Below are 15,047 nucleotides of genomic sequence, written 5' to 3' on the forward strand. Positions count from 1 at the left end.
GCATTTAAAAAGAGGGACCTCTGAGGAAGGAGGAGCATCTGCATCCTTAATTTGCACTGAGCGTATGGATCCTCAAAGTTATCGGATGTGTCCTCCTCCTGGGCTTAGCTGAGGGCTCCTCTGACTGGGATTCCTCTATCTAAGAAGATAGGGAAGACTCCTGTCTTAGCATCTTACAATGGATAGACTGTCCCAGAGTCTGTTGCAGGAAATTAAACACCTGACCTAAACCCTGTACTGACTGTTAAACCGAAGCCAAGCTGGCTTCGGAGCAGGCTGTGAGGCTTGAGTCACCGGCAGCACCTGTTGGCTGAGAATAAAGAGTTTGCCCACTCCAGTTCACAGACGGCCTCTTCACTAACAGCCCCCATTATACTTATCAATGAGATTGATAAGTCCTATATCAGAAAGTATAGCATGTTTTGGAAGAAAATGTAAATAAATCACATTGGTTTAATTTTAAAAGTAGCAAAATAAAAAACACCTATTATTTATGTTTCTGCATTCATACACCAGATATATTGTACTCTCAGTATTTTTAGAGCCTTAAAGGGATTTTTAGAAGTTTAGAAAAGATAAAAAGGCAGCTACTAATACCTCTGTCAAAGGCTACAGGTTGCGCATAGACAATGGGCCTACTCAGAGTAATAAGCACAGCTTCTCTCCCTGCTGAGCCACTAATCTCCTCCTGGAACGCATTACGCAAGCCAATGCGGGTTTTAAAATAAGCAACTTGATGAAAATCTGATCCAGCCTCTTCATAAACCTGTATGGGTCACAGCAGAATTAAAATAATTAAAATAACTCACAGACATAAAATACAATGAACAACAAATTGTGAATTATTAAACAAATACATACTGTTCATGTAAATCACAGAAAACATCTAGATATTAGAAATTATATTTATGTTTATAAGCAAAGTTAGCTTAGGATAGAGCTTGCTAGAGATAAAGCCATTTATTAATTATGAAATATTAAATGATGTAACCTGAATTTACTCACTCAATACAGCATCGGTATCTTTAAGATAATGATGATCATTGATGCTCACTTACATCCTAACTTTTTTTTACAAGGGTACAATGTTGTCATTATTTTGAGAGCTACGTGATGGAAAACCATCTGAACTTGTACATTTTCACTAATTTAACCTATATTATATAACAGATAGGTACTTGTGAGTTATCCGGGCTGCCGATTTTGTCCTTAAGTTTGGTTAACTTAAGGACACCCGACCGACGCGATGCCCACGATTTAGCTCCAAATCGGGGGCATCGCGTCGGTCGTGGCCGTTATAAGGGGCCGCGACGCGATGCCCCCGATTTCCCATAGACAGTAATGTTAAAAGACACGATATCGGGGGCATCGCGTCGGTCGTGGCCGTTATAAGGGGCCGCGACGCGATGCCCACGATTTCCCATAGACAGTAATGTTAAAAGACGCGATGGACCCGATTTCCCATAGACAGCAATGTTAAAATAAAATTACAATGTGAAATTGGGCAATATGTTTTTAAAAAAAATGTTTCATGGCCCCCCACCACCGTTAACGCCACCCCGCTATTGACGCCAACCCGAAGCGTGGCGAGCGTAGCGAGCCCGCGAGGGGCAGCGGTACGCGTCCTCCGACCTTTTCATGCCCTACTATCCACTAGGGCGTGGAGTGAGAATAGAATAGTGTGGCGAGCGCAGCGAGCCACCGAGCCCGAAGCGTGGCGAGCGCAGCGAGGGGACGCGGACACCTGTGAAGCCCGCAAGGGCACGCGGATACCTGTGAAGGTGTCCGCGTGCGCTCGCCACGCTTCGGGCTCGGTGGCTCGCTGCGCTCGCCACACTATTCTATTCTCACTCCACGTCCTAGTGGATAGTAGGGCATGAAAAGGTCGGAGGACGCGTACCGCCGCCCCTCGCGGGCTCGCTGCGCTCGCCACGCTTCGGGTTGGCGTCAATAGCGGGGTGGCGTTAACGGTGGTGGGGGGCCATGAAACATTTTTTTTAAAAACATATTGGCCAATTTCACATTGTAATTTTATTTTAACATTGCTGTCTATGGGAAATCGGGTCCATCGCGTCTTTTAACATTACTGTCTATGGGAAATCGTGTCGGAAATCGGGTCCATCGCGTCTTTTAACATTACTGTCTATGGGAAATCGTGGGCATCGCGTCGCGGCTCCTTATAACGGCCACGACCGACGCGATGCCCCCGATTTCGGGCGCGATGAAAAAATCGGCAGCCCGGATAACTCACAAGTACCAACAGATATCTTACATATTTGTCGTCTGTTTGTCCGGTATGCATTTGGACCGATTTGGATAAAACCAATGCAAGGTGGCTTGATTGGGTCCAATCCCAACCCCAGGGGCTCAAAAAAGGGATGTCCACTACAAAAATGTATGTAACAAACGGTTACATAAATTGCCCTTCTTACTATGTAATGAGATCATTTATATTTTTTGTATTCCTATATATTTATATAGATATAGAATACATACTGAGATATCATGGCCATCAATTCTTTATTGATAGATTTGGTTGCTGACATTGAATTTGGTCACAGAGCACCAGCTTATCAGAACAGATTAAACAAGAGTTTTTGAGGAACCAACACTGGTGGTATGTAGAAGTATTGAACAAAAATATTTGGAATTTTTATTTAACAATATACAACTTAGAATTAGAACTTTATAAAACTTGTTTTAGGATTTTATACAATTAACTTGGATGTACCTGCATTGGACCGATTCTTAATTGTTGTGATAACCCACACCCCTGACAAGAAAGTCAATTAATTAATTTTTCTAAAAAAATGTAAAAATGCCTCAATCGGACTTTCATGAATTGAATAGTTAGAAAAAAATAATTTCGCCTGTTTTCTCTTCCTCTCCCAACACCTGTCCATCTCTCTTGTATACTCTTTACATAAAATGCGTTTTATTTAGTTTCATATATATCGCAATTCACAATGATGTATTATGATTTACAGTGTAAACTTTCAACCAAATCGCTGTTTTACTGCCCCATATAAGTCATGGAAATGATGAAACACGTTGGGCCTTGTACGCAAACTCGGTGATTGTAACCATCAAACTTCCTAAAGAATTCCATGCTGATGCACTATTGAATTGTATTGAAAATTGTATACACAGTGTTATGCCCTAAGGGCGTTTTTTATTAAATACTTTTTATATACAGTTGTCTACATTTACTAACTCTCAGTGCCCTCTGAAGCTTTCTCTCCATATTATTTATAATGGAAAAATTACTAATGGTACAACCCAACAATTTTAATAACATATTAAATATTAAAATCTATCACAATATTTGTCTTCATGTATCCCATGGCAGCATATATTCAAGTAAGGCGCATGATCCTTTGTAGAGTATAAGCATTTATTTAGAAAAACACCCAATGTGTTTCTTCTTGCGACTTCATCAGGGGCATTACTGAGGGTGGTAGAGAAAGAAGAAAGGCATGATTACAGTCCCCTTTTCTTAACTTTGGAGTTTTGCTCTAGTTACTTACTAGGGTTCTAAAGTTAATTTCTTATATGAACAGGGTTAATTGTCAGTTACTTATTTCCAAAAGGTATGGTATAGATCACAGACCATGCCTAGGTCGCCACTACCATAAGGTCGACAAATGAAAAGGTCAACATGAGTTTTAGGAGTTTGTAAGTTTCTACTTTAAGACATCAAGAAACTTTTTACTGAACATGTGTTCTTTAGTTGGAATTCCAATGTAAGATAAGCAAAAAAAATCACATGAAAAATAGATTTATTCCTTTGGGTAAGACATACTTAATTTCACATATAATTACCTGATGTTTTACAATTTGTCCGAGTGCCAAATTCAAGTCAACCTGACATTTTCCAAAAAGCTTCAGATAACTACTGCTTCCCGGCATGGCTTTTGTCTGAATCCGGTTTGACAACTCCAGCTCAATAAGTCCAGTCTCAAACCTGACTGCTCTCATGGACGGAGTTGTAGCTGTCACTTGGATGCCCTAAAAGTATAAAATCAAATAAAATACGATTCAAATACACAGAATAACAATGCTAAAAGCAAGTGATTAACACTGTTCTAGTTTTAAGTTTTGCATATTTCTATTACAGATAACCGCATATATGAGGCAAAAAAGGTCCTGGAAGGCCAAAAACAAATGAAAATGATGAATAAATTGAGATAATCATTGAAAATGACTGAACGTAGAATACAAACAGCAGAAACGGTAAAAGAAATTGAAAACACTGAAATATGGTTACCCCTTCATCAGGACAATGAACCAGCCCACACGGCTCTCTCTGTGAAGCAGCTTTTGCCAGAGAAATAGATTGCAGTGCTAGGACACCCTCCCTACTCGCCACACCTAGCACAATGTGACTTTCTTTTCCCTTATGTCAAATCTGTACTCAAGGGAACCCTTTTGCATCATTCAGATAAAGTAGAGAATGACAGCATTGTTGAGACTGCTGGCAGATACCGCCTGATCCTCATGTAAGACAAGTAAAGGTGAGTTTGCAAGACAAGGTCTCAAGCTATGAAACATGCTGCACAAACACAATGACCATCAGAAAAAAAAAGTTTTAAATTAAAATCTTCAGCTCAACTGACTCCAAAAGATCAAATACAGTTGAGCCCTTTTGAAGTGTTAACAGGATCAGATTTAGATTTCAAGTAGACACCGAAGGGACAAAAAAGGAGGCTGAAAACACAGAATGATTCGCAAATAGGTACAAACCTGTGAGAGGAGAGCCATCCTGCACTAACAAAAAGTGCAGAAGGCATGCAACTCAGGTGGAAGCCTAATGTTTCAGATGTAATAAATAAGGACAGACACTGCATTCTAGTTTTAAGTAGCCATGTTAAACAAGAACAGCAGTAACAGGGAACTGCACCCCCAACTCCCATGGCAACAAATGCTTTATTTACTCCACTGCCTTGTCATGCTTCGGAAGCCAGTGCCATATTGTATCTCTGTCCAGAAGTCTGCGCAGGGGTTAAAATACCTCTGAGAGGCAAGGCATAAATGTGGCTAAATATGTCAAAAACCCAATCAAGCATTGCACAGATTTTACATCAGTGGGCTTTGGCATTTCTAAGACCGCTGTAACTTTTTCAGGATCAACTTTCAAACCTTTAAAAGGACAGAATATAACCATGAAAATGAACCTCTTTCAACTTAAATTGTAGCTTCTTCACACTAAGTCTTAATTTCACTTGTCGGCAACGATCCAAAAGTGCTAGCAATTTGCGGTCATGATCAGCCTCTGCTTCCTTTTCAGTCTCACCACAGCCAACTACAAGGATATCATCTGCTATCGGCTCAATGCTGCTCAGTCCAATCAGCAATTCATGTTGTTTTCGTTGGTAAACCTCAGGTGCTACAGAAACTCCAAATGGGAGTTTAAGCCCTCTTTTCCTGCACCATGGGGTCCAAAAGGTGGTCTGGTCCTATATCTACTTTTTTCATCCAGCTTGCATTGCAGAAATGCATCACGTGCATCCACCAATGTGAAGATCTTTGCTTTGGTCAGCATATATAACACATCCTCCAATGTCGGCATAATGTAATGAGACCTTCGCAGTGCTTGATTTAAAATTTTAGGATCAAAATAGATTGTTAGCTTGTCAGGCTTTGCCACAATGACCATATTGCTAATCCAGTCAGCTGGTTCAGTCACAGGTGCAATACGCCCATCTAGTTCATATTGATCTAGTAAAGCTTTTAATCTTGGCTTAAGGGCTATAGGCACATTGCGTGGAGCACATTGGAATGGCGGAACACTTGGATCAAGTTCAAAATGTACTTCCCCAGGAACAGATTTCACTGGTCCCTTGAACATATCATCATAGGCATCTATTCATTGCTCTTTCCTCAATAGTCCAGACAAGTCATGTTCCATCTTATGTAGCTCAGCAGGAATAGTAAACTGCATCAACCCCAAGCGCTCACATGTGGAACCTGATAATAATGGTTTCTGATTGGCCTCCACAATTTCAAAAGTAAGCATGTGGGTACATCCACTAACACATTCTGTTCTGAACCGTCCCAATGATCTCATTAGCTCTCCAGAATACAGCTTCAGTTTAGTGTCACTTGGCAGTAATGGAACTCTAGGAGCCAATTTCATCTTATCTTCCAGACTCATAACATTGCATTTTGCCCCTGAGTCTAATTGACAAGGTTGCCTCTTCTTGCACATCTAGTCAGATGTGCAAACCACTTCTGGCCTGTTGATCTTACAGTCCCAATGCATTCTGTTGTGTAAATTAAATCAGCAGTCTGTGTCTCAGCTCCAGGTGAGTCTTCTACTGTGTGCACTCTTCCTGCTGTATTCCAGTGCTTGCTTGACAGACACAATTTAGCAAAGTGATAGGTAACACCACATGAGCTGCAGGTTTTCTCAAATGCTGGACACTGCTCTTTCCCTTGCCTGTGCCTATTACCACAATATTTACAGGCTGTGTATCTGGCTGCTGGTGAGCTCTGCTGCTGATTTGTATCCAGTACCTTCCGCCTGCTGTAATGCATTTACATTATCAGTCTGTCTGTCCATTGCCCTGATTCTCTGGTCAGTGAGCTCTGCTGTGCGACACATTTCTATAGCTGCTGACAGATCTAAATTCCGCTCTCTTAAGAGACGGCGACGTGTGCTTTCACAGTTTATGCCCAATACTAATTTGTCTCGTATAAGTTCATCTTTTAATGTGCCATACTCACACGTTGCTGCCTTTTCTCTCAGCCGGGTAACAAACTTATCAATGGATTCACCTTCCTCTTGCTTACTGCAGCCAAAAATATAACTTTCATAAATCACATTTTTTTTTGCAGGCTTAAAGTATGCTTCCAATGCATCCAGGATTGCCTTTACATCTGTTTGCTGCACTGCAGTAAGGATCAGGTTGTGCTTATACACATGGCGACACTCACTGCCCATCACTCGCCTAAGTGTGGCTGCTTGCACCTGAGCTGATTTATCAGTAAGGCCTGTGGCTAAAGAAAAGTCCTCAAACTCTGCTCTAAAGTTCTCCCAATTAGTGCACAAATTGCCACTCATCTCATCTGTTGCTGAGCTTCCACTCCAGCAAAGGCAGAAAAGTTTGACACAATGATGATTCAATCCACTTGATATCGATGCAATCCTTATCCTGGTCTTGTCTCTGCAGGTTTTCACATAAGCCTGAGCTGCTGCACCACCAATAATCAGCATCATTTGTGGACTCAGGAACTTCTGACACCATGTTTCAGATGTAATAAACGAGGACAGATGCTGCATGCTAGTTTCAAGTAGCCATGTTAAACAAAAACAGCAGTAACAGGGAACCGCAACCCCAACTCCCGTGGCAACACTAGGTGTAGCCAAATACATAAGATTGACATTACACAAACACCTAACTCCCAGCCATCCTGAAGGAAAGCAATAAATAGGTCCCCTGGTCTCACAACATGGTCTGTATGACCGTAGAAGAAAAACCTTTAAATAAAATAGAAACTGCATTTCTTTGAGGAAGACAAAATTAATAAAAAACAAAATACATGTATTTATTTACAATGAGAGAAGACCTAAAAATTTAACATTTTTAATTGCTGGATTATCGGTGGTTTCTCCTTCGCAGAGCACCACCCTCCCCACAGCACAGGCTGAGCAGATCTCTTGCAGAGCCACTTCAGCCGATGCTCGTCTCACCCCCTTGCAGTGAGCCCCACACTGCCACTAGTCTCCCCCCTCCCCCTTGCAGCACGCCACACAATGCAAGCCCTCCTCTCTGCTGCATCATTAGACCCCTTCCACTGGCACCTTATGTGAGAGACCATCTGCGTACAAGTATCTCCGGGGTCATTTACGAACCACCAGATCACTGGTATCCCCCTGAGACCAGATGTATGACAAAATGTGGCAACACTGAGAAAAAAAATATCTCAGGCTGATCTTTCAAGAAAGCGTCATAGGCATCTTATGCAAAATGCTCAGGTCCGTGGACTGGGTACAAGTCATTGGAATCTTGCAGTTATGGAGGCCATAATATCATCCTCTGGTAGAACCACAATGTAATTAAGCAATAGCCCTCTAGGTGAAGACACCACTACCCCTTCTTGGTTGTCCGCATCCTAACTGCCAACCAACAGTATAAATATTCTAGATATTACTGGCAACAATGCCACTGCACCAGCCAAAAATCAATCAGGCCTATATATGCCATTGTTTTGGCACTATAGGCTCCCTTGATGGCACACATGTACCACCATTGTGGCATTGTCCAATTGTTTCTACACTGGGCAGCCCATAGAATTGACCGATATCCGTCTGTATAAAATTAATGGTTCTGAGCTTCAAAACTTTAATGGGAAAGACAGACTCCTGAAGGAACTAAAGGCACTGCAAACAAAGATGCAGAGTCATCACCACACAACTCAGAAATCCCATTGGTGGTCACAGATACCGGCACATTCAGAGATTGTCTGGCATTAATACGCCAACGCAAGGACTGACAGTGAAAGGCTGAGCAGCGGAGACCAAAGGTGGCTGCTGGACCCAGAACAACCCCGCAAGAATTCACACAAAAATTATTTGGAGTAGAACCTGGCGTACTGGATGGGCTAAAAGGAGGAGACCAGGAGAACAGATACTTCAAGGCAAGGAATCTGTGGACCAATAGCTGGAGTCTGGGACTGAAGATCAAGCCCAGATATAGCCAGCATTTACAGGGTACCAGAATGCACCTGTACTCCTGCAACAACTGAACTGTGCAGTCATGGTGACTTTGCAACACCTTCCATGTGCAAGACTGGTGCCAACACATGGTTATCCCCTTAGATTTTGAGGAGGTCTATGGAGGCCAAACATGTGTTGGTTGAAAATAGTTTGAAACAATACATCCAGCTTTTGGACAAGAAACACCTTTGCGTAAAAGCCCTTCATCCACTGATTTTTTGGAACAGGAACAATTACTCGCCAGATTTGGCCTATTCAAGGCTTCCCATTGTACATCATTGCCTAGGGCGAGCAATTGACAAAAATCTTCTGGATGTAGAAGAACAAACAAATTAATGGTTTAAAATACACACCTTAAAACGCAGATTCAGGGAATAGAGAAGGATTTTTGGTTTTTCTCCATCTGATGTACCATCATGTTCATTCCAGAGTGGAATTGGCTGCTCTCCACCTGAAGTTATAGTGGAGAGTATAATAATATGTCATTTTACATTCATTTTTACTAAAAATTGTATACATAATATGGATGCAACATTAACAAGAGCAATAAAGGCAGTTATTTGTTTTAAATGATTTTTTAAGACATAAAACGACAGTATAGTACAGTATAAGAGCACATACAGTATACTGTATGTACTATTAGAAATCTACCAGTAAAAGAATAGCATGCGATTCACATCTGATTTCTTTGTAACCCACTTGTTAAATAAATCATTACAACAGACCCAGTTTAGTTACATTGATTACAGCAGTAATGCAAATAAAATGAATGAACATTAACAAGAGTTAAAAACCACCATTTAGCTCCATGTATAGGGATGTATACCACACTCTGTGTATTGGGCAGTGGAAGTAGAGACAGGAGAATCTTCATATTTCTTATGGCTTTATATCTCAGTTTATGGCTCGAACATTATTTAGCAAATAAACCTTAAAATTATGGTTATAGGTTTATGAATATCTTCTGCTATTGTATGTTACCACATTTTGCACAACAATATCTAGCATCTGAAACCAGTATGCTGTCCTCCAATGTCTTCCTAAATATGGCCCGAAGCCTCCCATTAAAAGACTTCCTTACAGATTAGCCAGGATAAACTTTGTTTTTAGAGTAATGGCATGGGTGCTAGAGTAATGGCATGGGTGCTAGAGTAATGGCATGGCTGCTAGAGTAATGGCATGGGTGCTAGAGTAATGGCATGGGTGCTAGAGTAATGGCATGGGTGCTAGAGTAATGGCATGGGTGCTAGAGTAATGGCATGGGTGCTTAATAAGACTTAGTGCTTCACTAATTGTACATGATGCATGAAATTCATTTTGTGCCTACTTTTATACTCAAAACATAATGAGCTTGGTGTTTCATGTGCTTTAGATAAATAGTATTATAGGATTATTCACTATAATTAACATGTTCAAGTTAGTCGATCATCCACAAACCTGAGACTTTCTGTATAACTTCGTTGACCTCTTTCATGAATACCTTCTGTACGAAAACTAGGTGGTTCAGAAGATCAGTGGTGAGATTGTGTTCAAATGATCCGACCTGTCATTGGGGATTGATTAGTTTTAGTGTCATGCTGTTTGACTAATACAAAAATGAGGAAATACAAAATGAAATACACAGAAGTACTACTAAAGAACATTTCAACCAAATATTATAAAGGGTTAAAATATTATAAAGGGTTAAAACACTGAAACAACAGTTTCTGTTTTCCAGATTCCACACTGAATTTGGGTAACCTTATTAGCCGAGGAGGAACATTAAATGTGTGTCCAGCATTGCATCGTCTACGCCATCAATATTGATCATAGGGATACGATGCGATTAAACAGATACTGCCTATACACTTTTAGGTACTTGTTTCCTAGCACGGCCACACCGATTAAGATCGGGGTGATCGTGCTGAAAAAAATCGGGTCGATCGCATCGCATGCGATTTGGTCGCATGCGATGCGATCGACGCGACCGACCGATTTTTCACCCGATTTTTTCATTAAATCCAATGTAAATTGGGTCCCTGGGACCCAATTTTACATTGGATTGAATGAAAAAAATTCCCAACCCCCCCAAATTCAAGCGCGTAAACCCCACCCCACGATAGACGGCAACCCGAAGCGTGGCGAGCGCAGCGAGCCCGCGAGGGGCGGCGGTACGCGTCCTCCGACCTTTTCATGCCCTACTATCCACTAGGGCGTGGAGTGAGAATAGAATAGTGTGGCGAGCGCAGCGAGCCACCGAGCCCGAAGCGTGGCGAGCGCAGCGAGCCCCGCGAGGGGACGCGGATACCTTCACAGGTAAACGCGTCCCTTCTCGGGCTTCACAGCTGTCCGCGTCGCCACGGACACCTGTGAAGCCCGCGAAGGGACGCGTATAACTGTGAAGATATCCGCGTCCGCTCGCCATTTCACATTTTTTGACATTTTTACACCATTTCAATGTTAAAAATTTTTTTAACATTGAATCCTATGCAAAAATCGGGTGCATCGCGTCGGGATCAATGTTAATGGTCACGACCGACGCGATGCCCCCGATATTTTAACTTCCCGACAAGATTTCAATGTTAAAATTTTTTTTTAACATTGAAGTCAATGGAAATATCGGGGGCATCGCGTCGGTCGCGTCGGGACCAATGTTAATGGTCCCGACCGACGCGATGCACCCGATTTTTGTTTCCTAGCCGGCAAAATGGACCTGATTTCAAAAGAAATCGGGTCCATCGGGGTAATCGTGTCCCTTAATTAAGGGACACGATTACTTAAGATTGTGGCCGTGCTAGGAAACAAGTACCCAATTTTATGCTCTTTTAAAACCTTGATAAACCTACTGTGGGCTGCACTGTATAGTGAAAGGAGCAGATCTCACCAGGCTTAGGGAACCATAGTATAACTACAAGCTATGTAGTAAGATCTTCTTTACCTTGATCATTTACCAAATTGTATGCAGGAATATCTAATTAAAGTCCAATATCCTTAGTCACAGCCTGTTTGTGATGACATTGCTGCATTATATACCCTGGGAAAGTTGGATACAGTTAGGTAATATTAGGGATTTAAAAAATAAAAAAAAAACCCTGCCTTGACTTGTTGGGAAATGTGTGTGACTGGAAGAGACAAAAATTATGAAAGGGTTTGACCTCTTGCAGCAGTATATATCTTCTAGTGTGATGGTGGAAAGAGATGATCTCAGAAGTAAAATGATTCGAAGAGTAGAAATGTAGACCCTATTGATGTTGGCTAGGCTATATTGAAAAATGTTTCCAGAAACTCATATCATGACACATCCCACCCAACAAGCCCCCCCCTCCCGCTCCTGAGCAGAGACCCTGTTTGTTTGGGATACGGTCATTAGGTCTACAATAACTAGGTCGACAAGCATTGGGTCGACACCACTAGCTCGACATGCAGCAAGGTCGACATGGGTCTAGGTCGACATGACATTGTGACGACACAAGCATTAGGTCGACAGTCAAAAGGTCGACATGGGGTTTTTCACTGTTTTTTGAGCCGACATGTGCCGACAGGCGGTTTTTCATGCCCTACCATCCACTAGGGCCTGTTGGGAGAATAAATCAGTGTGCCGAGCATAGCGTGTGTCCATGTCGACATTCAGGTAAAAAAAAAAGTGAAAAACCCCATGTCTTCCTTTTGACTGTCGACCTAGCCCATGTTGACCTAGTTGTTGTAGACCCAATGATCCCAACCCGTTTGTTTATACATCATTACTGTAGGTGTAAATCCTGATCTCGGACATTAGGAGCCAGTTTGCTCTCTCCCTAACCCTATAGGTCACTACAGTACCAAACATGATTAAACTGGCCATCTGGATTTTCTAACATTTATAGGGGGTATGCAATGTGGGATCAAGGCTGTCAATACCCGCCGACAGCCATGATCCAGGCCCGTTTGCGGTCAGACCGCAATGTCCCGTCTGCCGATGGGCGCAAAGGGGGCGTGGCCACGAAAACAGCAGTGGATTGTCGATCTGCGGCCCAGATAACGACAATCCACGGCCGTTATCGGCAGAACGGGCCCGACGGCTTCTGAGGTCAGGCCCGTTCTGCCGTGATCCTGCATCAATGCTGTCATTAATGACAGCATTGAATAGGGAGCCGCCGCAATTTCCCATGTCGGAAATAGCGGCGGCAGGTTGCATACCCCCCATAATCTGCAAAAGACAGGGGCTTAACTAGAACTGGTGGCAAAATGAGCAGAAGTTACACAAATGAAAGGTCGCAATACGAAGAAAGGTCACGCAATATAATAAGCAAACTGGCATACAGTAGTGCTTAATTCAATCCCAAATTATATAAAAATAGGTCTCCAAGCTCATGTAAGAATGAGCACTTAAGAGGTAGTCTGAAAATATAAGTAACATGGTTTACTGAGTAATTGCACAGATAATGGAATACAAGATACTGTACATAATGACAAGTGGTGCTAGGTCAGCACACAAAGAAAAAATACAGATACTAGAAATTATACATTGGTATTTGCACTTCTCCACTGTATACAGTCAGTATTTTCATGCCAAAATCTATAAGGCATTGGTCAGATTTGTGGCTTACCCAAAAATCCGGCACTTAATAACTATAATCTACCAGTAAGTAGATCATTGTCCCTATATACAGTAACTGCTTAGCTAAAATGAGAAACTGATCAACTTGTTCTGTGCTCAAACTGTATGTCAAGCTCTTCCCATATGTGTAGAGGAGAGTGAATGTTGGAAACACCAGTAACAGCCCCAATGGCATAAGAAGCTTATACAGTAAGTCTCACCTCTGCCATGCAGCGTAAATAGTTCCCTTGGAGATAATAACCCTGCTTGGCAGGAAGGTCATCCATACTCCAGGCCTGATCTGAGTAAGTGTCATGTTCTTCCATTATGTATTTCCCATGCATGGTGACTGGAGGAAGATTGAGATTGGCTGAGGGGGGAATAGTTGACATGTCTGTAGATGATACCTTTGATGTGAATCGCAATCTGTGATTTGGCAGCTCAAATGTAAACCTTGTTTGGGCACCTGCAATAAACATCCAAGACACATTTCATTGTTTAATAGCTTCATAATAAAATAGTTGGCACACCAAGTTACTAACGATGGTATACGGTCATTAGAACGGCCCTATTCAGGTCGACTTGCATTGGCTTAACCACTGAAGGTTGACACTCAAAAGGTTGATATGCATTTTTCACGTGTGTTTTTTTGAGCCGACATGCCAACAGGCGATATTTCATGCACTGCCATCCACTACGGTGTGGTGGGGGAATAAAATAGTTTCCCGGAAGCATCGAGGCTCCGTGCCCAAAGCATGGTGTGTGCAGCGAGGTGATGTGATACAGAGGGCATCTGTACCACATCCCCTGATCTCAGCCAGCGCCGGGGCTCGCCAGATTGCCCCCGCTGGTGAGATGGCACTCCATCTGACTGGGATGTGCGAGCGTTCCACACATATGCGCATCCCAGTTCCCAGTTTTCCGGGCGGCGGGGGACGCAAAACCCTGCCCATCTTGGCTTCAGGGAGACGGGCAGGGTTAGGGGGGGGGGGGGGAATCGGGCAGCAGGGATCAGGCAGTGGGGACCGGCAGCGAGCTTCGTAGCAAGGGGACGTGCACGCGTCCCCTTCCGGAAACTGGCGGTTTGCGATCTGACCACCAGCCCTGCAAGAACCACGGGCGCTCCATCTGTACACTTAGATGGTATCCATGTCTACCGAGTCGACCTAATGCTTGTGTCGACCTTCGGACCCTATCACCCTATTTCAGGTGTCAACTTAAGCCCTGTCGACCTTCAGTGGCAATACAGTCACAACAGATCTGTATCTATGTCACTGAGGTATCCGCATTCACATCATCCACTTTCAACAGCTACTGTACTGTAAGGAGAATTCACAGAGGATTCCAGATACAAATCTTATATACAAAAATAGGAAATGAGCGGGAAGTCACCAGACTTGTTGCAAACCGGTTTGGAGATTTATTACCTCATCGCAGGAACAAAATGGTGATTATAACAAGGACCTTATTCATGATTTCAACAAGGCATAATCAAAAAGTAATAATCACATTTCCAGAAATTGTGACTTTGTTACTTATTGTATACGAATCCCTGTAATCTTAAAAAAGGTTGTAACAATTCTGCCATAGGAGATATATATATCTACGGTGATGTTCTTTTGAGGTTACAAATAAAAAATCTTCTGTTTGCCTCAAGCCTGGTGAAAATATACATTTTTGTGTGTTTCTATGCATTTAAGATACACAGAAGAGCTTTGTAAAGTGCTATAATGAGGCCTTTGGTGAAGTGGTGGACAGTTAAAGGTTCTCCAT

General features: G+C 42.4%; 1 protein-coding gene across 17 annotated transcripts in view; it reads right to left on the reverse strand.

Annotated features, from left to right (window-relative positions):
* The window catches only part of BLTP1 (bridge-like lipid transfer protein family member 1), a 250,134-nt gene that overhangs the window by 69,197 nt on the left and 165,890 nt on the right, over nucleotides 1-15,047 (reverse strand). For all 17 annotated transcript variants that reach the window (XM_083174415.1, XM_083174421.1, XM_083174431.1 and 14 more), the window contains 5 exons: nucleotides 13,496-13,740; nucleotides 10,157-10,262; nucleotides 9,073-9,170; nucleotides 3,823-4,008; nucleotides 598-766 (listed from right to left, as the gene is read on the reverse strand). In XM_083174415.1, coding sequence (XP_083030541.1) covers nucleotides 598-766; nucleotides 3,823-4,008; nucleotides 9,073-9,170; nucleotides 10,157-10,262; nucleotides 13,496-13,740 — 804 coding nt within the window. The remainder of the gene's footprint in view (nucleotides 1-597; nucleotides 767-3,822; nucleotides 4,009-9,072; nucleotides 9,171-10,156; nucleotides 10,263-13,495; nucleotides 13,741-15,047) is intronic.

The sequence above is a fragment of the Crinia signifera genome, chromosome 1 (genome assembly GCF_055691185.1).
Source record: "Crinia signifera chromosome 1, ASM5569118v1, whole genome shotgun sequence".
NCBI classification, from domain to species: domain Eukaryota; kingdom Metazoa; phylum Chordata; class Amphibia; order Anura; family Myobatrachidae; genus Crinia; species Crinia signifera.